Source organism: Nansenia antarctica, assembly GCF_963989245.1.
Source record: "Nansenia antarctica genome assembly, chromosome: 1".
Taxonomy (NCBI): domain Eukaryota; kingdom Metazoa; phylum Chordata; class Actinopteri; order Argentiniformes; family Microstomatidae; genus Nansenia; species Nansenia antarctica.
The window spans coordinates 55,180,008-55,207,701 of record NC_137674.1 but is presented as its reverse complement, the minus strand read 5'-3'; the positions used below and the strand labels follow the sequence as shown (position 1 = coordinate 55,207,701).

The 27,694-nt window shown below is 43.0% G+C and overlaps 1 protein-coding gene across 1 annotated transcript in view; it reads left to right on the top strand.

Annotated features, from left to right (window-relative positions):
- Window positions 1–27,636, top strand: part of ppp4r4 (protein phosphatase 4, regulatory subunit 4) — a gene marked incomplete at both ends in the record, with an annotated part of 109,405 nt that extends 81,769 nt beyond the window's left edge. Inside the window, 12 exons of the mRNA XM_080536641.1 lie at window positions 4,932–5,037; window positions 6,125–6,272; window positions 7,511–7,655; window positions 8,072–8,110; window positions 8,590–8,661; window positions 20,006–20,069; window positions 20,354–20,434; window positions 20,820–20,910; window positions 21,413–21,474; window positions 22,855–22,944; window positions 23,152–23,221; window positions 27,591–27,636. Of these exons, the coding sequence (XP_080392767.1) occupies window positions 4,932–5,037; window positions 6,125–6,272; window positions 7,511–7,655; window positions 8,072–8,110; window positions 8,590–8,661; window positions 20,006–20,069; window positions 20,354–20,434; window positions 20,820–20,910; window positions 21,413–21,474; window positions 22,855–22,944; window positions 23,152–23,221; window positions 27,591–27,636 (1,014 nt within the window). The remainder of the gene's footprint in view (window positions 1–4,931; window positions 5,038–6,124; window positions 6,273–7,510; window positions 7,656–8,071; window positions 8,111–8,589; window positions 8,662–20,005; window positions 20,070–20,353; window positions 20,435–20,819; window positions 20,911–21,412; window positions 21,475–22,854; window positions 22,945–23,151; window positions 23,222–27,590) is intronic.
- Window positions 27,637–27,694: the final 58 nt, after the last annotated feature.

Sequence of the window (27,694 nt, the reverse complement as noted above, 5' to 3'; positions counted from 1 at the left end):
GTTGGCCGATTAACACTGTTGATCGTGAAGTACTGTCATTATTCGTATGTGTAATTGCTTTATCAACGTCTGTAGTCTGTCCTGTCATTATCATGTTTCTGCTTCCAAACAGAAAAACAACATTTTTATTTACAGTTACACAGAGAATTATTATTTGTGGTTTCCCCTTTCTCTCATCCGTCAATCGTTCACTGTCATTTCAGCCCCCACTTCTGTTAGATTGGCCCTCAGCAACGCCCCCGTTGTTAGTCCGTCGCTCATTTTTCCTGCAGTTTCTCGGTTCTGTCAGGAGATAGAATTGGCAAGAGTTGTGTTGTCCGTTCGGGATTATTCATCAATCAAAATGTCACATATTCCTCTTTGCTTGTGTGAACATCAACAGTCATCAATGCATGTCTCTGTTTACTAAGTAAATTCAAATGTTACGTTTACTGAGTCAATGCAGAATTGTATGATAATTACAATAAGAGACAACTACATTTTCATGTCTAACACTTCTATGTGTTCTCTGCGTGTGTGTGTCTCTGTGTCACCGAGCTGCGTCTTGTTTGCAAGGGCAGTTCTATTAATAGTGTTGGTTCAGAGCGTCGTCCCTGGTGCAGCGTTGTGGAGCAGTGTTTCACCCCTCGTCTCTTTACCACTTTTCTGCTGTTGGTGCTAAGCTATTTAGCTTGTCCTGAAAATACAATAGTTATTTATTTCACTCTTTATCATTTGTTTACAATATATTAATCAATACAAGGATTATTATTACTTAACTCAATGATTTCCCTATAACTCTATCACTCGACATGCTTCACGTAAGACTTCATTACCCATAATGCTTAGTATTCATTCCAACCCTCTAGGTCCGCGTATTGCGCAAGCTCCAAGACTTGTGGTTGGTGTTGCTTATTAAACAATCCCAAAGCTTCTAATTCCCTTATTCGTTTTTCAATCAATGCTGGTGTCATTGAGAAAATGTCTGGTGTCGATAATTTAAAGTTTTTCGCATCGTCTCCAATACCATCTAGAATCATATTTGTAAAGAATGCGTTAGGTTTGTCATCTAATTCCAAATTCACCTTTTCTCTCCAGGTATTTTGGAATCTGATTACAAAGTCAGACATTGTTTCATTAGGCTTACGTTTACAGTTCAGAATCTGTGAGATATCACGGTTTTGACTGGCATGTTCGTTTAGAAATTTGGTTAATTGTTCAATGTGAGTCACTTTGTGTTGTTTATTAAACCATGGGAATCGTTCATTAATTGTATTACCTCTACATGGCCCATCATTATTTTCATTCAAAGTTTCACAAGCATTTATCAAAGTATCAATTTCAACATCTGGCATTAACGTGATCAGAATGTATCTTAAATCCGTGCCATTCAAATTACCATGTAGCAACATTGTTTCATACCAATTTATGAATCCTTTTGGGTTAATCAAGGGTCTGGGTGCGTCGACTATGATTGCAGATACGTCGTTCAGGGTTAATGGTTTATACAGTACTTTCTCCTCTATATTTAACAATGGTGCCTGCACCCGAACCACGCTGCGTATCACAGTCTGCTCCGCCTGTTCCGGCTGTACAGGAGGAGACACGCTCTGTATCTCCTTTACCTTGGGTATAGGGTTAAACCTATTGTGTTCCTTCTTTCTGACAATATTACCAGGCCATTGATTAGACATTATTACCCATGCTTGATAGACTTCTTTCATGTAATCAATATCCCATAATGGGTCGCAAATGCTTTTGTTTGATATCAAATATTCATCAATAATCTTCAGTTTATTCTTTTCAAAACTCCCGATACTTGGGAAATTATCGTCACTCCATTCCGCAATCTTTGTTAGAAATGGTTCTGCATAGAATGGTCCTAATTTAAGTAAAATCCATCCTTTTGGTGTCACTGTATCAGTGTATTTTATCGGAATATCAATTATGTGTGGATCAATTTCCAATAGTTTATTAATAGCTTTCTTTTCCCTTCGTGGCAAGTCCCTAACCGACTTGTACTTAATAATCCGTTTCTCACAATTTGTCGTCCTAGACATTTGATTCCCCATGTTTGATTAATTACACTGCACACAATGTTAGTAAAAAGGAATTCTTTTATCTAAATTGTCTCGTTAGAGCTTTATAGTTACACCATTCGTGTCATATACTTTAATTCAGTCTGTTGCATTGCGTCTCATCAAGGTCATTTAAATCCACGTCTCATCTGTTCTCTCCTGTCTCCATAAATCAATCTTGTCACTCAAATCTGTTGCGCTTTACCATTAACACAAATGCCGTATCCGTTCAACGTCTTATCGTCCTACAACTGTCTTATTACCGCTGACCTATATCTTTCATTATCCTGTTTCTCTACATAATACCACATTACTAGACCACTTTAAAACACTTTCTTTAGATCACACTTCAACTTACATACCATAACCACTTGCGTGTCAATACCTTATTCATTTAACCATCTTAATCAACATTCTACTTCATAGTTTCAAATCCTGTGCTATAACACAATACCATATTTCTGTACCATACAGATAAACACATGTCTGTACCTTACAGATAAAAACATAAATAAAAACCCACGGAATGCCCAATTCCGTTTAATCAATTCTTCTATGAATTAATCAATATCCAGTGTCAGTATTAATCTCCTCCAGAGTGACACCTAGCAGCTCTGTCCTTTTTATACCGTATTATCCTATATGTGGATTAATGACCTTCATGTTCACACCAATACTCAACCTTTAATATTTAGTCAAATCTAGTCATTGGCCCCCCCATCATCAAATTCATCCCCTTTCCTTCATTCAAGGAAAAAAATTACAGGTTTTTCCCTCTAGAACAACAATTCAGGTTAAGCACACAACCACACTGGTTTATCTGCCTTACCTGTCTCGCTGAATCTAGGATCCTGTTCGTTAAACGCCAATTGATAATAGGTGAATGTTCAGATGATAGGCGGCGGCCTAGATTTGTTCCTTCCCCGTTAAGTGAATAATTAATAGATTTGCTCAAGTAGACAATGAAGATAGATTTATTCCCATACAGCGCTGGACCAGCCTCTCAATACACGGCAAGCAACGGTGAGAGACTCGTCCCGAATGACATTTTGCAGTGGGCTTATATAGGCAAAAGTTGCTGCTCAAGCAGCCAGCTGTTTGTCATGCAAATCATTCCCAAAGACAGGGCTCCGTTGAGTCTAGGTAGGGTTGTTGACGAGAAGTCCCCATCTCCCAAAAGTGGCTGATTATCCTGACAACCCAGCTACCCGACCCTGGTCAGCTGACTGGCTGGTCCTGAATATACTGATCTATTGACCCCAGTACCCATATAAGTCTACCACCTGGCTGACCACCACAAGGCTCCACTGTCCTTAGATCCCAACTGGTCCCCATCTCTATATTTGGCTCAGGTCCAGTTACAGACAGATAGTTTGCAGCCTGTTTGCAATTTGTGATGATACAGCAAGAGAGGTTGGCTTCAACTTGCTGATAATCACCAATGATTAAAGTATTCAGGGTTTACCTCTACACAATGTCAAAATGCATCCTATCATGGACCTAACATTAACATCCAACCCCAAATCATCCCCTGGCCCCCATCCCCCTAGGCCAGGGGTCTGCAACCTTTACTATCAAAAGAGCCATTTTGGGCCCAAAAAATAAAACAGATTTATAAGATTTTGAATCTTATAATGAAGGTAACACAGCCTATTAAGTCTAAATTAGCCTATCAACATTACTAGTAAGTGTAAATGAGCATTCATTCAAATGTTTTAGGGCTGGCAAATTTATTTGCATAACACATATGCATACAACCGAATGCAAACCTATTGTGCTTTACAAAACAATAAATGCATAAAACATAAAAACATGTAAAGAATGACATTTTTTAACAGAGTATATGTTATTTCCTATATTCTGGTGCCTTTTAACAGGTGGTTTATTACTGTTATCTGGCTATACTAGCATGAGTATGAGACAAATATGGATCATTTTGTAATTTCATCCAGAGGAAGTGAGCAAACCAAGAGATCGTCAGCCAAAAAATAGACCAGCTTACTCTACAGACTGTAGAGTACAGTACCAAATGAAAACTAGTCTCCCTCGTCCTCTTTTAGGTTAAGTTCAACTTAACGTTAGCAAGCCTTAGCGCTTCTTACCAGTGAGCTATCCAAACAGTGAGGCTGCTGTCAGTCAGTATAGAGACGTTGTAACAAAAACAAGAAGGCTATAAGCAACAGGCAAACAAAATACGAACATTTAGGCTGTGTTCGTAAATTCGTAAAATCTGATTAGCACTCATGGAATGCCTCTTGTCCAATCAAATTACTTGGTCCCTTTATGACGTTGAACCCAGTGTGCGCTCAGAGCGAATTTAGGAACGTAGTCTGACTTAGGTTAGCAACGCACTACTTGTGTCTATGTGTCCGCAGGTTGTCGACCCCTGCCCTAGGGGCTTGGTACATATGAGAGGATTGAAGAGATTTTTTGTTATTATTATATTGCTTATACCTATCCTTTTAGATCTACATATATGAAGAGACCAACGTTTTGGCAGCAAGCTGCCTTCTTCAGAGTTTCAATCATAACACACTGAGGTGTGCAATCAATGATCTATGATGGTCCTCAGTAGTAGCCTGTCATTTTTGTATTGATGGAACTGTTGTATTTTTTAATTGATGATTGAGAAATCAGATGATTATATTGATCATTGCAATGACAGGCTACTATATCTTTAAATAACTGAGGGCCATTATAGGTCATTGACTGCACACCTCAGTGTGTTATGATTGAAATCCTGAAGAAGGCAGCTTGGTACTGAAACGTTGGTTCAATAAATAGTTAGCATCGGTGCAAGAGTGTGCCATTTTCTTTCTTGTTTCACCCGCCAGCCTGCACCTCACTAACTATGGTGTGCTTTTTTTGTTACAGAATGTTCTCCCTGTACAGAGAGAGGCAGCCAGAACACTGTGCATGTTCCTGCGCTACAACCGCAAGCAGGAGCAGAGGCAGGAGCTCATCTGCAAAGTACTGCAAGGTAAGAGGGGCCTCTCTCTCTCTCTCTCTCTCTGTCTCTCTCTCTCTCTGTCTCTCTCTCTCTCTCTCTCTCTCTCTCTCTCTCTCTCTCTCTCTCTCTCTCTCTCTCTCTCTCTGACGCATTCCCTACTATACACACGGAAACTAAAGGTTACAAATGTAACCCAGGTTCTCTGAAGGAGATGAGGGAGACCCCCTCCCTATGGGACATGCACTCTTGTGTACCTTTCACTGAAGACATTTCACTGACCTCCCAAACCAGCGCTAAAGAGGGTATGCGAGGAGAGTGCAGTCATGTCCAGGCTGTAGAAACTTAGGGTGCGTTCGTAAATACACTCTGAGAGCGCCGGTGCTCTCTGGTCGTTCGGAAATTCTGAGCACTCAGAGCGTCCCCGTTATTTATTTATTTTAATTCTGAGTACTCAGAGCGCACACTGGGCACTCAGTCATTGCAAAATGTTATGGTTGCGGCTTGATACTCTAGAGAGTATTATTCAACACGCATCTACATGTAACAAAACAGGTAATAATCATGTTTATACATGGGATGAATTAACGTTCATTTGAATGACTTTTAAGAGATGAAAATGGCAACAATAGTTAGGGTTAGTATCTAGTCAACATCACTAACGTTAGCAACAGAAAGCTAGCTAACGTTAACACGATAACGTAAAATTGTTGGCTGCCAGCAAAATTATGGTAATGTTATCGTTGGTGTCTGCCATGTTTACACTTAGTTTGTAAAGACTTTTAACTGACCATTCGTAAATTAACTGATTTCACTGAGGAAAAGGGCCAGGAATGGAAAGAGAGCAGCACTGCAGCTTTGCTGTGGTTAGGGATGTCACGGTGCACCAGTTCTACGGCAAACCACGGTGTCAAACTCTAAGTAGAGGGCCTGAATAAAGCACTGCACGTGACGATGTATACACCTGAACTAAGAGTGTAACATCATTAATCTGATAACAACAAAATTGCTGTTGTCTGATTGCCACCCAGATTCATAATACCCATCAGAGTTTGCATGGCTGGCCTAGCTACTGTATGTATCATCATCGTCATCATAATCATCCCCCCTTTCATTCCAGAACTGGCTCAGGGCAGAAGTTACTGGAACAGGTTACGCTACCTGGACCTGTGTGAGATCGCCATCGAGCTCTTCTCAAAATCCTACTTTTGTAAACACTTCCTCATCCAGGCTCTGGATCTAGTCAACGACCCTGTGGCCAATGTCAGGTATACTTTCTCTTACATCTTTGTGGATTGTTACACCCTGTATACAGCCGAGTTGTGGTAAAACTGGCCCGTATTATGTTTGGTTAAATCGTAGACAGTTCAGATGACAACGGTAAGCAAATGATGCACATAATTGTGACACATTCTAATGCGTTGGTCCTCATGTCAGGATCCGATGTAATGATCAGACTTTTCTTTAGAAAAATTTGAATACATTTCCTAATTGTTGAAAATCATTGACACATCGCTAGTCAACTAACACAGCTTGTTTTGTGAGCCTGTTAACGGTGGTCAACTTGATCAAGTCCAGCCTCGCGCTACGGGCAATATGAATGTAAAAAGTATATATATTTGCATGAATATCATTATGATACGTACAGTAAATATATAACAGTGCGATGCATACAGGACAAGGGCGAATAAGATATGTGCAGTGTGCACACATATTCTTTGTGTGCACTCCTTCATATATAATACGTGAGAGGTAATATTTCGATTTATGTTGGTGGAAATGGTATCCATTTCAAAGCGTTTCTCCAGTTTCAACCGAAGTCGCAGTTGCTCATTTCTCCAGTTTCTGTGCGTACGCATGGGTCCCAGTGTGCGTAGGTGCGCACAGTTTCACGCCAAGTTAGTTTTTTTTATAAATCCCCAAATTGCGGGAAAATCTGCGTACACCCGTTTTTGGGCGTACGCAAGCTTTATAAATGCGGCCCGAGGCCCCTCAGTGCATTTCAATGTAAACTCCTCAAAAAAAGTTTGGAAACGTTATTTCAGTCGATTCTTCCTCCCCTTTAATAATACCAATTGGGCCGCTACCCACACGTTTAGCTGTGTTGCTCATTCCACGAATGCATGATCCTTACAAGTTGTACCTTGTTGTAAAGGTGACTAATCAGGCTTTCCAACGATATAAAATACAATACCAATTGGTATTATTAAAGGGGAGGAATAATCAACCAAAATAACGTTTCCGAACCTTTTTTGAGGGGTTTATATTGTAGCGAAAACACAACCCAACAAGATTTCTTTCTTCAATACCTAAAAAAAAACTTTTAAATCATACAATTGTTTTATTCTGAGCTTTGTAGTTTAGAAATTGACAGTGATTTTGTATAATGCTTTTCTCAGTACTCAAAGAGTCAAAGAATAACTATAGATAGATAAATAAAAAGTAAAACAAAAGCACAGTCAGTAAAAACAACAAATCCTTATTGGACCAACTGTCTGTTGACCAGGTTCAAGCTGTGCTACCTGCTGCCCAGGCTCCGGTCCACCATCAGGCTGCCTGCAGACAAACACCTCCTGCAGCAGCTGGAGTTCTGCGTGCGCAAGATCCTCTGCAGGGAGAAGGACAAGGACGTGGTGGCCACGGTCCGTAAGGTGAGGGACAGCTTGGCAGATGTGATCACCCAATTCCTTTTTGGTACTATCTCTAGCTTCCTTTCTCTATCTTTCCCCCTTTCTTAAACGCACCCGCTATGTCTCAATGTCTTAGTCTTTGCCTATCTGTCCATCTGTTTTTTGATACTACTGTACTCTATCACCATGACTTCCTCCCTGCCCTTCTCACTTGCTCCACCTCTTCTTTCTCCTCCTTTCCCCTCATTCTCCTCCTTCTCCTCTTTGACGCTCCTTTCATACAACAAACATGTTTCAAAGAAATAATGCCAGAATACAGGATACAGAAACTTTAAAAAACTGTCCTTTATGGCCATCCATAACTCATATTGTGACTGAATCTGTAGATAATGATCCTTTGACGCCATTAATTTCTTACTATTATGTTGGATTTTCAGACAGTTCTGGAATTGGACAAAATGGACATCACAGAACCTGTAAGAACCCTTACCCACTCATTGCTGACATAATACCTGTGGAACTGCTATGAAGAAAAACATTACACAAATATGCATTGTGGTTTCTGCTGCCAAGAGTGTACTGTCTATTTATTCTACCCTAGGAATTATAGCAAGGATCGAATCGTTGCAATAAACAGCACCATTTTGGTAGCAGAAACCAGTGTGTACATTTATTAGATGTTTTTCTACTATTGCTATCTGAAATACAGCACCTTTTCTAAAGAACTGCTATGCAGTAACATCTTAAAACTCTTAATTTTAAATGTTTATTATGTACCTATTTGACCATCTACCAGTGTTCTAGTTGTAGAATATAAACATACCCTTTTCATCAGGGTCAAATAAAATCAATGGCATGGTTTTTGGTACTCGACTCAAACACTTAAACAAAGGTAAAGCAGGAACATTGCTGTGAGGTAGGTTTGACTGAATACTTAATTCTTTCTTTCCATTAGTACCATAAGAGGCACGAGAGGGACCTGCTCGACCAAAAGAAGGAGAAGGAGGAGACTTTGCTACTGGAGATGGTGAGGGATATTACTCCACCTTATGACTACCATACAAAATATTGCAGTGTGAGTGCATATACAGTATGTGACAGCGGCTGGTGAAAGGTGGACCAAGTCGGCAAGGTAATTTGAACGTTTTTTACATATTATGAAAATGCAGATTGTATTTTCAAATGATAATAGTTGAAGAATATATGCTTATTTGAATGTTGGTACAACTCAATTCAACTAGCGGAGAAAATCACCCTGAACCAAAACAAACAAACACACTGGTTTTAGACTGTGCTCCATTGCTCTAGCTAGCTAGCTAGCTAGCTAGCTAACAAGAACAGCTGCTCTGCATGTTTAGCACATCAGAACATGAACATGCTAAACATATAACTACACATAACTAGATGATCACACAGTCCCTAAACATGAACAAGACATGTATCACCTACACTCTCCCGAGTACAAAGCACAGAACGTGTTACGGCAGACGAGTGCTGTGAATCGCGTATCGAAAACAAGCTTAGCTTAACAAATTCTAGGTATTAATAAGTAAATATGTTAAAAAAATAATTTTAATGTCACTGCACTGGCAGTGGACACGAGCATTGTTAGGAGAACCTTCATGACAGTATGCACATTGGGTTAGAAGTCTGAGGTTAGTCTCAGAACTTGGAGGATGTCACTGGTGGCAGGTGTATCATGCGGCCTGTTGCGCTCCCTCCACAGACTAAGCTCCATATCTGCAGTGTCAACACTGGGCATCAGCGCACCATACTCCTCCTTGATCTCCCTCCATATACTGTCCGTCAACAGTGGCAATTTGTCGGGTAGAAGGTACTGGGCTTTAAGATGTGGCAGTGCAAGGCATATTCTGTCTCTCACCTCTGTGGTCAGGAGGTCGATGAACGGAAAAAAAATGGTTCTTTTCCAGTACTCTTGTGGGTTTTCTGCAGGTGTGTTAGGCCTGTGGGCTTGTTTTTTGCCGATGCGAGGCAGTGAAGGGACGACATCAACAATCGCAGCCAGAGAGCATGTTTTTCCCCATATATCGCTGTATGTGGAGTCATCTCTTTTGCGCTCAAGCACTCTCACAAGATCCGTGCCCATTTGAGCGGCCTTAGGTAGCTCGCATTTTGGGTTCTGTAAGCCATTACTCAGCGGTGTCAGTGTAACGATGGTCAAACAGGCAAACTTCTTTCAACCAATTCTTTTTATTGATCTGCATGGAAGACATATAAAACACAAATCTTCCTCTGGTCTGCAACTCTTGTGAATCCATTCAGATGGCAGCCATATTCTGGTACCACCGTGTATGTATATTTCACATCAGGATAATTTGTTTACAGAAAGAACACAAATTTCCCTCAAACATTACAAATAACAATTACAAACAACATGTGGAGCAACATACCTGCATGGAAGACATATAAAACACAAATCGTCCTCTGGTCTGCAACTCTTGTGAATCTGCGCATTCAAAATAACGTACAATAAATGTTCTGTTTCACATCATCACAATACATCACATCATCACAATACATGTAAAAACAAACAGCACAGTACTACACCAACATTTTCACCCTACATTACAAGATTCTCCACACAAACAACAAAACACGAGGAGCATTTTACATCGCGCACATACCCATTCAGATGGCAGCCATATTCTGGTACCACCGTAAGTATGGCAACAACAGAAGGACAAAAGAACGTGCAGACCTGCAGTACACCCAAACTCCAAAGGGGGCTCCAACAACAACCAGGGCTGCTCAAGCACGGCGAAACTCATCTACATTCACCACAACTAAACATACATTCCCAACTCTGTTACACCCACCTCCCCTGAATTTCGCCAACCTTGAGCAGCAACTATACATTTAAATACTACTTTTTACTTTTTACACTATTACATAGGGCCGCCAAAGGACAGGACAGCCAACTTGAAAAGTATCCTATAAGGATGAAGTGGAAAGAGAGGTAAACTATCTCTCCAACCAACTACTGGCGGTAGGATGCGTTCTACATGCGTTGGCAAGACCCTTTTTTCACTGTGTATTACTAGCCTTCAAGAGGCCACAACCTCTTATGAAACAATCAGAATAACGAACAAACCTATATGTCATAGGATGTCAGTGTGCACAGTGTATACATGCACTGAACTGAGCTTCGGCTTATCTAACTGTGGAAAGCCTGGAACACTGACCTACAAACAGCTCGAATGTTTGACTTAGTGTCTTGGATAATGTCTTGTCCTGACATAGTATAAATCAATCTGTCAACTGGTTTGATAAGGCGACCAAACTTGGACTTGACCTGTGTGACTGTACTAGGATGTTCACACTGTGTGACAGAAGCTAGAGTGTCAGTACGCTGTGTGTCACTAGCATCATCTGTCTGATTTGTGTTACCAGAAACATCAGTACAATCATCAGCGCTAACCACAAATCTAGAATCAGAGTTAATGGACTGATCTACCATTTGCTCCTCAGCCATCTGCTCGGGGACCCTCTGAGGGGCAAACGAGACTGAAGACACTACAGTGTTAGTAGCCTCTGTCCGTGAGTGGTCAGGGAATGGTAACTGGGTGACCCACTCTAGGGTTCTTCCCTTGGGATCCGTGGGCTCTGGAACAGTCAAGGGAACATCCCTCTCCCGAACAGCTCTTCCCCCATACTCCATGTCTTCAACCTCCCCTCCCTCACTCCCAGGACAGGAATCCACTCTCTCCGACTCGAACGCGGTTCCTCTACTCACTTCCCCAGGCAAGGAATCCTGTTCCACTTCCGACACGGACATGTTACTTGGCTCATTTGATGTATGAACAGCAGACAGGGATGAAACTGGGTCAGAGATCACACTCGTATCATACACCGGCAGAAAGTTCACCAACATCAATAGATTACGGTGGACTACCTTCTCTCGTCCAGTGACAGTGTCTTGTATCCTATATGTGTGAGTCTCAGAGTTCCTATCCACCACAGTGTATACAGTAGACTCCCAACGGTCAGCCACCTTTCTCTTTCCTCTCTCTCTCTTGTTCGCCAACAGCACACGGTCTCCGACGTCAATGGTGGGCCCTTTCACTCGTCTGTTGTAGAGCTCTGTGTGACGGTGCTGTTCTTTTATGACATGTTCCTGGGCTATGACCATAGCTTCTCTCAGATCCTTCGTGAGAGACATCACATACTTGTCGTAGCTGACCACAGCTGGATCATTCAGGACTGTCCGGAAGAGTATATCGACAGGGAGACGAGGAGTACGCCCGAACATCAGATAGAAAGGTGCATAGCCAGTTGACTCATGCGCTGTGCTATTGTACATGAACGTCAGAGTTTGCAAACGCCTCGGCCAGTTGATTTTTGCCTCTGGTTCAAGCGCTCGGATCATGTTACCGAGAGTTCTATTGAAACGTTCCACACTACCGTTACCCATCGGGTGATACGGGGTTGTGTGCGACTTTCTGACACCGGAGACTCTGAGCAACTCACTCACTAGTTGACTCTCGAAGCTAGCTCCCTGGTCGCTATGGATACGTTCTGGGAACCCAAAGACGCAGAAGAACTTGTCCCATAGAACTCTCGCCATCTGTTTGGCTGACTGATCTTTGCAGGGGAATGCCTGGGCCATTCTTGTAAAATGGTCAGTAACAACTAACACATCAACTGACTTGTTCCTTGAGTCCTCCGCTGACCAGAAATCAATGCAAACCAGCTGAAGTGGCCTGGTTGATGTGATACTCTGCAAAGGCGCCCTCGCAGCAGGTTCAACAGTCTTACTGACAATACACCGCTGGCAGTTACGGACGTAGTCTCTTACGTCTCTGTCGAGGTTGAGCCAGAAGAACCTCTGTCTGGCCAAGCCAAGACTCCTGAACTGACCTTGATGGCCGGCATGGTCATGAACACCTCTCAGAACTTCAACTTTCTTAGACTCAGGAACCACATACTGGCGGCGTTTTGACTTCACGACTTGATCCCTCGAGACTCTGTAGAGTATCCCATTGCTCACAACAAGTTTCTCCCAGTGCTTCAGGTACCTCATGACTGTGACTGATTCCTTATCTCTCTCTCTCCTGGAGGGTCTCCGATGTCTCTCCACATAGTACAAGACTCGAGAGAGAGTCCTGTCTCTGAGCTGTTCATCCCGGAGTTCCTTCTCACTGTAAGCAGGAAGTGAGTCCTGACCACCTGGGACTAACTGAGGCAAATGGTGCAAGACTGCTACAGCGCGCGTTCTTGCTCCGACCTCCCACAGATCGTCATATGACTGTAGAACAACAGACACTTCATCCATCTCCATAGACTGAGCGTGGACATGCAGAGGTGATGGGACACTTTGAGCGTAACTCTCTGCCTGGCGTGGAGTGTCACCACTATCATTGGACGACCGGAAGGCGTCCTGTACAGAAGCACTCGACACATCCTGGACTTCGGAGAGGAGATTCTTGTAGGGCTCTTCAAGTAATCTGTGACCGACTCTCTGCTTGACGAAAGGCACACGACTCAAGGCATCAGCGACAACATTCTGTGGGCCTGGCACGTACTTGATGTCGAAGTTATAGCTCGCTAACTTAGCCACCCATCGTTGCTCGCAGCAGTCCAGCTTGGGCTTCGTCATGATATGAGTCAATGGATTATTGTCCGTCCAAACAGTGAAATCATGCCCCTTCAACCAATGGCTGAACTTGTCACAGACACTCCACTTCAAGGCTAGGAATTCCAACCGATGGGCTGGGTAGTTTCTCTGAGACTGAGAGAGGGACTTGCTGGCGAATGCGATTGGCCTCGCTCGGTCTTCACCCTCTTGGATCTGCGACAGGACAGCACCGATGCCATCAAGGGACGCGTCTGTTGACAGCATGAAGAGACGGCTGAAGTCAGGGTGAGCCAGGACAGCCGTCTCAACCAGCGCCGTTTTCAGCTTCTGGAAAGCCTGCTCCGTTTCGGGGGTCCAGTCAGTAACATTCAACTTCCTGCTTTGTGACCTTTGTTTGGACTGTTTCTCCTTCCTTTTTCTCTTCTGGCCCGTCAACAGAGAGAAGAGAGGCTTTGCAATAGCGGAGAAGCTAGGCACAAAGTGCTGGTAATAATTGATCATCCCCAAGAAAGATCTGATTCGTTTCTGTGAGGGGGTTACACCGTCCGCTTCCATCAGGTCAGCACTTGTCATCTTTGCGATGCTCTCAACTTTGCTGGGATCAGTCAACACACCGTTGTCATTAATTATGTGGCCGAGGAATTTGACGGATTTCCGGAGAAAAAAACACTTCTTGGGGGCCAATTTCAGGTTATGACCACGCAGTCTACTGAACACCATCTCCAAGCGTTCCAGAGCTGTCCTCTCATCAGGGGCGTACACCAATAAATCATCCAGATAAACCAGTAAGCTCAGATAGTTCTGATCTCCGAAAATGCTAGTCATCATACGCATGAAGCTCCCAGGACTATTACAGAGGCCCTGCGGGAGGCGATTATACTCATACAAGCCCATAGGTGTTGTAAAGGCAGAGTACTTTCTGTCATCCTCGTGTAGTGGCATGTTATAAAACCCTGAGGTTAGATCCATAGTACTAAACAAGGAGTTACCTCCAAGTGCAGCTAAGCAGTCGGCCTGGTGAGGGAGAGGGTGAGCATCCTTCAGGGTCCTCTTGTTCAGCCAGCGAAAGTCTGTACAGATACGGAGATCTCCGTTCTTTTTCCATACAAGAACCAACGGAGATGCATATTCACTGGTTGACTTCCTGATTATATCTTTCTCCTCCATCTCACTCAGTACTTGGCGCAACTTCTGATACTGACTGGGGGGCACTCGTCTGAAAGGGAGCCGGAATGGCCTGTGATCTGAGAGGTGAATGCGATGTATGAAGCCCTTTGCCTCTCCACAATACAGGTGATGGCGTGAGAAGATGTCCTCGTAGCGCACAACCAGGTCAGCCATCTTGCTTCTACACTGTTCAGACACGTCACAGGAGTGTATGTCGAGCCCAGTCAATCCCATGTACTTCAGTTCCTCATCAACAGTGCGGGCCGCATTTTCACTGGACGGGGTTACTTGACAGCAACTGAGTAGTGGGACCTCAGCAGGTCCGGTCTCATCCATGTCCTCGAGCGCAATGCAGGAGAAGACGTCGGCCAATTTAGCATTGCGTCTTACCAAGACGGGCCTGTCGGACGAGTTGATCAGCTTCAATGGAACCCATCCGTCTCCCCACAAAGGAGTAACAACTCTGGCCACCAGAACCCCTCTTGGAGCTGAGCGACACGATGTGGGCTCTGTCATCACAGCGCTACCAGGAGACACAATAGTGGACTTGGGTAGCTTGCCCCACATCAGGTACTCCCGACCAGGCTCAAGACACACGGCTGAGTTGCACCTGACTGTGCCTATCTTGTCAGGTATGACGTCACCTCGCCAACGGTTCAGACCAGCGAGCATCGAGAGAAACTGTTCAGATTCTGGATCGCCAGCAGGACAGGGCGTAGACACAGCCTTCCAGTAGCCATCACATTGCTTATACTGCCGGAGGATATATTTAATAACATTGGTGCCTAGTATCAACTCATCATGCTGGCCTTCAACTACCAGAGTGGGAACCATAATCCTACAGCCATACACCTCCATTTCCACGTTGAAAGCTGACTCAGGCTTGACACGGCGACCACCACAGCCAACAAGCACCACATTTGAACTGAACTGGTTATGCTCTGTAGCAACTCCAACCTCTCTAAGCTTTCCCTCTGCCGTCTTACTCATTGTACAAGCCATAGACCCACTGTCTAGCATAGCATTCAGAGTTGTATGCGTATTGTATTGTATGCGTATTCTGATAAACAATATCTTCAGAGTTATCACTTGAGCTTTTGAGAGCTATATACACTGTCTCAGCACTAGATTCGTCCTCACAATGGGAGTTTACTTGGCGACCTATACTTTCTCCCTCTGAATACAGGCCACCTAGTTTCCCTGAGGCTGAGGTGCTCGGGACGACCTGGTGGGACACTCAACTTTTGTGTGACCTGGGGCTAAACAGACAAAGCACAGCTTCTCTGACATGCAGTGTGAGATGGTAGTGTGTCTACTGTCATCACAGACTCGGCAGGCCTTCTCACGGGCGCCACCCTGGTATCTTCCGCCACGAGGAGCACTGTCACGCTGCTGCACTTTCCCCATCATCTGCTCCAGCCTCTCCATAATGCGAGCAAGAATCCTGTCTTCAGATTGCTGAGTGTTCTGGGCCACAGCAGTCGCGGAGGAGGGGCACGGAAGCTGGCCTAAAGCATGGTCCTGGGAAGGAATGAGGGTAGAAGGTGGACACTGTGTGTGGTACACTGGACTATGGGCAGGAGCAGGGGGGTACTGGGTGGAACACTGCTCAGACACAGACTGAATCGAAGGCTCTGGATGAGACTGCACAGTGTGGAGGGCGGTGGCATGGCTCTTCAATGGCACAGAACTACCGGTCCTGCCAGAGGCTCTCAGCTCTCTCTGATAATTATCAATCTTCAACTGTATGTCTCGTGAGCTCCACTCCTCAATAGCCTTGCATTCCAGAATACGGGATAGTTCAGAGTCCGGGCAATGCCTGACAAACATCCGTGCTACCTCTTCACCCATGTTCTCCATCCTCCTACCTTGTCTGCGAAGGCCCTCACCAGCTACATCAGCTGCTTTGTTGATCCTCAACCAGTAGTCTACAGGGTTCTCATTGGGTCTGGGTAGAGTGGCATAGAAATCTGACAACGGGAGGCATGATGACACATCACTGAAGTACTTGAGAAGGATATCATAGATGAGATCAGGGTTCTGCTTCACATCAAGTGTCTGATCGCTACGCAAACCAACCCTCACGACATCCTTTGCCTTACCCATCAGCCTTGCCAGTATCTCCTCAGCCTGTTCATGCATTGGACATTTCTGCTTTCTCAGATAAGCTTTAGACATGTCAATCCAGTCCTGGACTGAACACTTATCAGAACTATCACCTCGGAACATTGGTGGTTCCCTGTCTGATTTTACATACACAGTAACGCGTGGAACCTCCTGTCTAACAACATTAGGATCAGTTACAGGATCTGGAGGCGATGTGCAGTTGAGGTGTGCACTGCTCATACTACTTGAGTGAACTACACCAGCTGAAATTAACTTGGTTACAATGGACTCGCCAATCTGAGCACCTAGCTGACCCATCATGTCTGAAAGGTGATGAAGAGCTTCAGTGTCATTAACACTGGGTGTGGATGTGGGAGGAGCCTCCCCTGTAAACTGCCCGACAGCAGCACAACCTGGGTCCTGACTTGACCCTGTGCCTCTACCACTGTCAGTAAACAACTGGGAACACCCCACCTCCCTACTATTCAACCCACCGATGACAGCACTGTCAGAAAAGCTCTGACATGCCCCCCATGCACCCCTCCCCATAGGCAACACTGGACTGGCAAAAATCTCATCATTAAAACCTGGCCTCTGAGCCATAGTGGTACAGACTTGCGTTGTGTAATATTACTGAATGAAAAAAATACTAATAATAATAATAATGTTTAAAAAAATATATAAAGTTACAGCAGGACATAAAAAACAAAACAATCAAAGCACTTTTTAAACTGATGTAATCACAGACCTCAGACTGAATGACCATTTACTATAATACTCTGACCACACTTGATCTATCACACTAAGACCTGGCATCCACGCAGCATCCACGGAGATCGGCGTTCAGCTGATCTTGAGATCGACGGGTCACGGCACCAGTGTAACGATGGTCAAACAGGCAAACTTCTTTCAACCAATTCTTTTTATTGATCTGCATGGAAGACATATAAAACACAAATCTTCCTCTGGTCTGCAACTCTTGTGAATCCATTCAGATGGCAGCCATATGCTGGTACCACCGTGTATGTATATTTCACATCAGGATAATTTGTTTACAGAAAGAACACAAATTTCCCTCAAACATTACAAATAACAATTACAAACAACATGTGGAGCAACATACCTGCATGGAAGACATATAAAACACAAATCTTCCTCTGGTCTGCAACTCTTGTGAATCTGCGCATTCAAAATAACATACAATAAATGTTCTGTTTCACATCATCACAATACATCACATCATCACAATACATGTAAAAACAAACAGCACAGTACTACACCAACATTTTCACCCTACATTACAAGATTCTCCACACAAACAACAAAACACGAGGAGCATTTTACATCGCGCACATACCCATTCAGATGGCAGCCATATTCTGGTACCACCATAAGTATGGCAACAACAGAAGGACAAAAGAACGCGCAGACCTGCAGTACACCCAAACTCCAAAGGGGGCTCCAACAACAACCAGGGCTGCTCAAGCACGGCGAAACTCATCTACATTCACCACAACTAAACATACATTCCCAACTCTGTTACACCAGGCAGTGAAGAAGCTCCTGAGTAATGATTAGACAGACGATGAATTCAAAGGTCTCCATGGCCCGAGTGAGGGAGGATGCTGTGGAGCTGCATTTGGCGTCAGTGTCTGTTTTCAGCTCAGCCAGTGTGGTTAACACGTCCTTGTAGTTTTCGATTATAGTAGACAGGCACATATCATACTTGAGACCAGTGGGTATCAGAGAACTTTTGGAGGCGTTTTTTGCTGCTACTGTCGCTCAGTGCTTGGGGAGGCTGTGATGAAGCTTACTATCTCTTGACTTGTTTGCAGAGCATTGCGGACCATAGGGATTTTAGTTGAGTGCACAATCGCTAGGTTTAGCGCATGATTTCTACAGTGCACATAGACGGCAGCAGGGTACTGTACTCTGATGCGTGCCTGAACGCCTTGTACCTTCCCACTGACATTCCCAGCATGGTCATACCCCTGTTCAACCATACGAGTAGGATCCAGATCCAGTTCTCTTAATCGGTTTAACAGAAGTTGGGTCACGGTCTCGCCTGTTGCGTCAGCAGTAGAAAAAAATCCCCCAAAATCCTCTCGCACAGAGTAGCTGCCATCAAAACAGTCCATGTATCTTATCAATTAACTCGTTCTGGATTTGATGACTAAAGTACTTTGCGTTACTTGGTGCATTTTCGAAATATTCTTTCAGATTCTCATCTCCTTCAGCACGGTATTTCAGAAGCGCCTGGAAATTACTTCGCTCATCAGTGTGGCCTCGAATGGATATGTTTTGCTGTCCGCAAACAGCAATTAGATCGATGACTGCTTTCAGTCCATGTTTATTGCGCTCTACTGCTTGTTGGTGTAAGCGATCTAACTTGGAATAGATAGACTGGCTCTTTCCTGAAGCAACATCAACAAATTCACCTGCGCGCAGTTGGCCACTAATGTGAGCTGGAGTTGACAACTCCAACTATTTTCTTTGCATTACTCCAGTCAGTAAGTGGCTTCGTTCTCAGAATCATGTCTCCTGATGAGAAAAGCATGCAAGCTACACAAAAAACGCCATCAACGCTTTTACTGTAACGCAGAGTGGGGTAATCAAAAAACTCTTCCGGTATTTTCCGTTGCTTCCCACATATGACCCTAGTTGGGGGTATCCAACCTCAGGGAGGCTTGAATCTCGACTGTAACACTTTCAGTTTGACAGAGTCGGATGTCGTTTTCAGTTCATCAGCCTTGACACAGCCACGGTCAGCTTCAGAGCCAGAGGCAGCACATACAACCACATACCTTTGCTGCTGTGTGTCCTCGGGGCTCGGATTCGTTATGACGGAGTACGAGGTAGCAGGCCTAGCTACACAGCTAGCTATCATAGGGGGCTCGTCACTGTGTAGCTGACTGCTGCTGGCGCCTTCGCTGGTGTTGCTCTCTCCACATATTTTCTTCCCTCTTCCAAATGCCTGGAGAAGGCTCAACTGTCTTTTGGACATTTTCACATCAAATCACAGACACTAGACACTAACTTAGGCAGCTAGTTGAGTGAAAATAATTTGACTGCCAGAAATCAAGATCAAATGAGTGATTGGCTGAACGCAACGTGAAAGAGTTGCGTTAAGCGCGTTTATTACAACTACAACAAAAACATAAAAAGAAAAATGTACACATAGTGCGTACAGGATTCCGGCTGCCGGCGCCACTGGTGCTATGCTCTATTCCTTTGTCTTCTAAGACACTGTACTGTAGCAGTCCTCAATGTGACCTTATGAGAATGAGACCAGTGGTTGGAGTTATCTTAATTACAGGGGAAATGTGCCGAATATTTGTACCTGGAAATTGTATTGACTGGTTCAGCAGTAAATAGCTGTAAGCACCAAATAAATGGTATTTTGAAGATTTATTAAGATTTGTTATTCCATCATCTCATAAATAGAGAGGAGGTATCTTTCACATTGTGAAACCCCTAGTGTCTCTTCTCTCCTCCATCACAGGAACAACTGGAGCGGCAGCAGAGTGAAGTCAAGCTTACCAGTGAGAAACACACTGAGAAGAAGCGTACGTAGTTACCTAATATGTGACACTCGCCTCTTCTAAATGCACACACTGTGCATAACCAGTACTTTCGCTGGGAGTAAATTAACTTTAACAATATTCATTGGAAGGTGTTGATTATTTATGTGCATTATCAATAAACACCTGTGTGGTGTCCCATCTATTTGAATCTAATGGTAACTTTGCACACTGATTGTGGAAAATGAAAATATGAATGAAAATACAAATGTCATCTTAGATAAACAGCATCTCAAGACATGTTTGTGCCTTCGTGGCGGTGTTCACAGGGAGGGACAGTAAGACGGGGCTGTCCGGGACCAAAGGCATGTCTGGGTCAATGTCAGGAGCCACTCTGTCTGCCTCAGCTGGTAAGAGTGAAAAAGATTAACCAAAGAGCACCTCTTGTATAAAGAAACCACTTTGGTCTAGTCTCCAGGGTTTGAAAATGTGATGTTTCTATTTTTTAACCATTTAGCAGACACTTTTATCCAAAGTGACTTACAATTAGAGATCACAGGGACAGTCTCCCTGTAGTAACTTAGGGCTAAGTGCTTCCCAGGTGGGATTTATCTCATGGCCTTCTGATCACCAGCCCAACTCACTATCCACCAGGCCATCACTACCCCCTGTAATACTCTAGTAATACTCTAGACTCATTGAATCAAGACAAATGTTACACCACAAAAACTATAACTTGGTGGAGATAGTGTTGTTATTGATGATGATGGAATTTCCCCCTTGTTGAATCTGCAGGCAAAGAGATGAGGAAGGCTAAACTGGCGCGGAGTCGGTCGCTTAGCAGCCACCCAACCACACCCAAGATGGCCAATTTAGACAAAACTTTGTAAGTGGTGACCAATCACTCTAAACAAACCATCTTGGTTGAATGTAAGAATTTGTGAATAAGAATATATTGGAAAATGCTTTTTCATTGTACTTCTAAGTCATGAAATAAATATGAGCATGCAGTGGTGGAGCACTGATGATGTGCGAGTACTTTACTATGAATAAATCACATCTATTAATTGACAACAATAAAACACAATTACAAACGTACTATTCCAGTAGATAAGCTCCTAATATTGTTAAACTTTTGAGCAAGCATGAAGATTTATTTATATATATATATATATATATATATATATATGCATAATTCTTCGCACTGAGCAAAACCCGATAAAGTGCCAATTTATTCTGGCCTTTTTGCAGCCTGTAGCGGTACCTAGAGGTTAATTATTAACTTAAAATGCTTAAAACGCTTAAAGAAGTTGCATCCATACATATTAAGGTATGCAATCTTCATGTTCACTTTCAACATGTTCTCCCACCTTGATATTCTTTCCCAGAAAGGCAAAAGAATCAGGAAGCTGTCCTGGAACAGCGAAGAACTCCATGCTTTCTATGAATGGTAATCATCAGACATCTTTATGTACATTAAATGATTCTTGACCAAAAAAGGTGTCAACCACAAGTGTCTCATGTAAGAATTATCACTTCATCAGTGAGGGGGGATTTACTATACCTCGCATTAGTGTGACTTGAAAAATTAAATGACATGCTTTGTCACATCGTAAACTATTTTACAAACCTAAAGAAGCTTGATTAGTATTCAATAACGACAGTAGCTGTATGTCAGTAAGTCCTTCAAGGTTATAGATACGTTTTGTGTATCCTTCTCTTAACACATTTACACCAGTAGGGCCCCATTGTATTTTTACAGTGTGTGCAGTGTTGGTGGCACGGGGTGTCTATTAGAGGCTAGTGACACCAGAGGGTTAACTGAAGTCAAACAGCTTTTATGAGAAATTAATTTCTTTGGTGATTGTTGTCATTATTTTTTAAATTACAGGCATATACATAGATATCCTTTATAATTGTAATTTTCTATCCAATTTCCGCCTATATTCAATGTATGTTTAAGGGTATGTATTTTCAAAATAGGCAAAGATATTGGTGATCTAAATATCATATCATCTACTTTTGCAGTAAAATATTTGTATACAACAATCCATTTCACAAAATAGACATATCAAAGATATGAAAAAACATGATTGTGCTTTGTTATACAAATACGAGGTATCTCAAAAACAAAGCCCCTTTGAAGGTTTTAGTTCCTCTACTACTACTGTTTTGATAAAGTTAAAAGAACATTTCACCGATTGTCACAACAGCAAGTTGAAGGAGTAGAGAAGTTACAGTCAGAATTATGAACTTCGTACAACGTCCATAGTGCTTTCCACCTCCCAGTCAGCAACAGGTTGCTAAGATTCATGTTAGTAAACACAAGTGAAAGCTGTATGAGCTAGCATGGTGCTTATGAAGGTAAACAAACCAGGCATTAGCTAATTTGGAAACAGTAACCTCACTCCTCCCTGAAGCTTCTTCAAAACCATGTGATTACCCCTAAATATGTCACTCAGGGTCCATTCCTCAACCCAGATAGACCTAGCTTTTGATTTACAGAGTGCATTTGGAAGCTGTTTTAACATGGCCACATTTTTGTAAGGTGATCTGTACAACAATTTTGAGGTAAACAAAATCTGTGAAAATGTGCTCCATTCTAATACGACTGACTACTTTCTCTTGTGTTCCAGCACTATAATGCCTTTAAATGTCTTTAGCCAATATCTTTGTAGGCAAATGAGATGGATTTTTGCAAACCCTAGCTAAATATGCGAGGAATGGTTGATTTTGCTTTGAATTATACGATCACAGAATCCTAGAGGGACTGTGTCTATGTAGAGTACTGTGCCACCTTTGTGAACGTGTTACTTCCTGTGTCTCCTAGATGACGCCCTGCGGTCACACCACTTCAGTGTGGCTTCCTCGTCCCTCTCCACAAACCCCTCCACCTCCTCCATGCCTGTCCTCATCCGCAGTAATGCCAACACCCTAGACCACCGCAGCAACACCCTAGACCATCGCAGCAACACTTTAGACCACCGGAGTAGCACCTTAGACCACCGGAGTAGCACCTTGGACCACCGGAACAGTTCCCTTGACCACAGGAGCAGTTCCCTTGACCACAGGAGTAGCACCCTCGACCACAGGAGCAGTTCCCTTGACCACAGGAGTAGCACCCTAGACCACCGGACCAGTACTCTCGATCATCGCAGCAATGGGGGCAAGGACACGCAGTCCAGGAAACTCTCCATGTGGGTCCTCACTCACCTGTCCAATTCCAAATCTACCAGTATAATCTAACCACTAAAGCTAGTGGTCATCAACCCTGGTCTGGAGAGCTTTAGAATATGCAGGCTTGCCCCGCGGTGGTGTAGCGGTCTACGCACTGGCCACTAGTGCATGCTGCCCACCGGGGCCGGGGTTCGTATCCCGGCTCGCCAGATCCAGATATGGCCGAGGCACACGGGAAGCGGCATATTGGGCGGCCGCTTCCGAGGGCGGTATAGGAGTATTTCTGGACTAGGATCCGTCGCGCAACACCGCCCCCTGGGCGCCGGAATAACGGTGATGGCCTCGAGGAGCCAGTCAGCTAGTCTGCCTGGCGGCCTCTTCTGGGACTGCCGGCCACGGGGTCGTGCGGCGGATCCTATGCAATAGGCAGGGGATAATTGGATGCTAAGTTGGGTTAAATTGGCTACCAAATTGGGTGAAAAAGGGATAAAATCTGAAAAAAATAAAAAAATCAATAAAGAATATGCAGGCTTTCGTTCCTGCTGGGCAGTAAGATTCCTGATTTCAAGATCTTCAGGTTGATTAGTTGAATCAGATGTGTTAGTGCAATGATGGAGCGAAAGCTTGCACACCTTGCCTGGTGACCCATCCTTGAATCGCTCCACCCACTATTGTTATTCTCCACAAATTTAAGTCTGGATTCGTTTTCATCCCTGAGGCAAGTCATGCATTGAATGCAACTCCAAGTGCTGAACAATAGTAAATAAACCACAATACAATAAAACAAGTAGATAGGAAAAATAGATATAGTAATAAAACCATAAATAAAATGAACAAAAGCAAAAACAAAAAATTAGGAGATAAGAATTGACAAAGACACTAGGTAAAAGCCAGGATAAAAAGGTGTGTTTTAAGCTTTCTTTTAAAAAATATCCACACTCTCTAGCACCCTCAAGTCATCCGGCAAGCTGTTGCAAAGTCTAGGGCCATAGTGGCTAAAGGCGGCCTTGCCGTGGGTCTTTGTCTGGACTCCTGGAACAACCAAGAGACCAGGGGCCTCATTTATAAAAAAAAGTACTTGAACGTCATCTTTGACTTGCACGTAAGCACATTTTTCATTATGTAAGCATTATATATAAAACGGGCTGGGCTTGTTTAAAATTGCGTATGTCTGTCGTTCTATAAATACCAAATATACTTGAAATTGAACGCAGGTGAATGAGCTTTGTATGTCATAGCGGGGTGCGGACACCAGTGACCACTCGGTGAGCTTCCCATCTTTGAAAACGAAGATCATATCATACCTCCGTTTTATATTGAAAAATATGATGATAAATACATGTGGGACAGAGGTATGATATGTGGTAGATGTGTGGTGTGTGGTCTCGCGCGCCCGTCTCAACTTGTATTATGAGTGCTTACCATCACCAAGTGCGCTCGCCAACTAAAGCACTTGATTACCGTTGATATTATACTATACTAGTCCATAAGCACAGTATGGGAGGACATAATATATTATGCGCTGCGGGCTATGGTGTTTTTTGAAGGATTTTCTGTATGCCCATCCAGATCCATTGTGTATGTCAACATTTTGATATGGACCCATATGATCGTAAATAACCTTATAACAGGGCTTATAATGCTAAATACCAAGGAATCCTGGGGAATCACAATGAATCTCGCCTTTATCACGCCTCAATTTAGAATGATTACACCCTACAATAGCCTAATGGCATATAAAGGAAGACTAAAATACAATCATCAGTTACCTTTAAATCTTGAATTTAACTCATTTTCTCAGCTGTGTTGTTCGAGTGCGGCTCACATGCCTGTAATAACTCTGCATAACCAGTAGGTAATGTGCGTACGTCAAGTCAATACCTGACGTAGAGCTACGATCGTTTCCACTGTAAATTGACTCACGTTGACATTTTATAAATCACTACTTTGACGTGGTTTTCTACGTACGACACGGGTAAGATCAAATTTGATCCAAAGTACTTTCTATAAATGAGGCCCCAGTACTAGAGGACCTGAGGGATCTAGTGGGTGCGTATTTTAGACCATGTCAGGAGCAAGACCATGTAGTGCCTTGTAAACCAATAAAACAATCTTAAAATCAATTCTACGACTAACAGTTAGCAAGTACATTGATTTGAAAACAGGTGTAATGTGTGCTCTCCTTCTTGTCCTGGTTAAAACACGAGCAGCTGAATTTTGTACAAGCTGGAGTTGATCTATGGCTTTTTTTAGATAGACCACAGAGGAGAGCATTACAATAGTAATAGTGGGCATCGAAAGTTAAATTGGAATCAACGATGACACCCAGGTTTTTGGCCTGGTGCTTAGGACTGAGTGCCAGTGACTTCAATTTAGAGGTCAGTTTCTCTCTCAGAGCCTCTGCTCCAATGACCTCTGTTTTGCCCTGGGTTGAGCTGGAGGAAATTCTGAGCCATCCAAGCATTTATGTCTTCATGCCAATCAGCGTACTGACCAGGAACTGATGGGTTGGTCTCACCCACTTGTTTATCATGGCACTTTTTATGTTGTCAACAGCTTTGATACTCTGATTGGTTAGGGACAATCCAATTGCTATTGAATTATTTTGTCATGTGTGACATAGTTACAATCCACCTCCAAGATTGAAGATCCAGACTGGATTATATGGAGTGAATGATTCAGGACGGGTCGCCAGATCTCTCCAGAACCAGCATTTGTAACCCCTGCCTGAGAGGATAAGATAGGTGTAGGCAAAATGGTGAAAATTCCACTATCAAGTGGAAGGTGGAACTATTACCATATTACTAACACCAATCCTATATTTTCAGATCTACTTAAAGTGCCTTGAGGTTGGGGCTAGGAGGTAAATGTATCATCCCTACCCTTCCATGTCCACTAGGGGACATTACATTACATTACCTAGGCATCTAGAGTAACCTTCACTTAGGGACTGACTGAACCACCATATACCAGTATAATATGTAATTAAGTAAGTACATACCTAAGTCTGTATAGAAATACAGGGCCCTCGTTTATCAATGCTGCGTACACACAAATTTGTGCATAAATCATGCATACGATAGTTTCAAATTAAAATGTCAAATTTATCAAGATAATCAGTTGCTTGAGACTGTCTGAATTTAGGCACGTAAATTGACCATGTGTACGTACAATGCCAAATGGTGAAATTAGGGAAATGCTTGTCAGACGCAAACAAGGAGCAATGAAAGTAACTATATTTCAAATATGTACAAATTGCTAATAATTTTTTTAAATTACTTGACGTTTTGAATTAATTCCATACCGTAGGAACTGTATATGTATTTCATTACTGGTGCTTAATTATTGTGTATGCACTTTGACACAATACCTCATTATTGCACGTTTGTGTGATACTAAAACGGAGATAATTGTCCTTTAAAGGCTTTTATTAAAAAAACACTGATGTGGGAATGTTTCATTCACATCTTGGCGCTTCTCAACTTAAATTGAAATGAAAACTATTTAACGGAGCGCCATTAGTGGAACATAAAGCAAATGTACTGTACAGCATGTCATAACTGTCACCTCTAGCATGTTATTTTACCAAGTTATGTGCAATGTCGAAGCCATTGATCTGATTTGTCAAAAGAAAGGCACTTATGAAATCAAGACACAGACTTACCATCGAAACAACAGTAAGAAGAGAAATTAGAACAGAATGGCTTACTGTTTGAAAGACAGGTGACATTAATTAGTCTTCAAGGGATGTTATTCATCATATATGGTCAATTGGAGGCGTTTACAAATGCAAATAGTGGCGACCGCACACAAGCATGGAGACTTAGAACATGTGGTAGTTAGCAACGTTGATTTCTCACTGCTGTCCCTATGGCAGTCGTGGCATGTTTGATAAGTCACACTACTCTTGTGAGTACGAACAAGTGTGCGCAAGAATATTTTAGAATAATGTCTGCACATTAATTTCTACACATGAATGATAAATGAGGACCCAGGCATTTACATAGTACTTACCACTGCTAATTCTGTTTTCCAAGGCAAAAACCGTGCGCAAAGACAAAAAAGTGAGTACCAAAGTGGTAAGTACTGGATAGGCCTGTTACAGGGAATTATTCTACTGGTAGCTTCTCAGTTGTAAAGCCGATGTAATGTAAAGTGTAACCAACGAGTGTCCTTTCATGCTGCAGTTTGCCAGCTGTCACTTTTTCAATTATAACAGAATCAGATATTGGATGAGTGATATTTGAGTGATTTCTCATTAAAACAGGTTTCCTCTATCTGTTGCCACCCACAGTGAGCTGTAAACATTCTGTGTTTTTATACTGAGGGTTATGTCTGAGCAATGCTTAACTGATGTATTTTTTCCCATCATCTGTTTTCTGTCTTCAGACAAAGGAAGTCCAACTCTTTTGGTATGCAGTCTGGGAGGGAGTGATGCTGGCTATATGGGGGCAAGGACATGAAAAGCCCTTTGATGGCGACCCCTCAGAGGA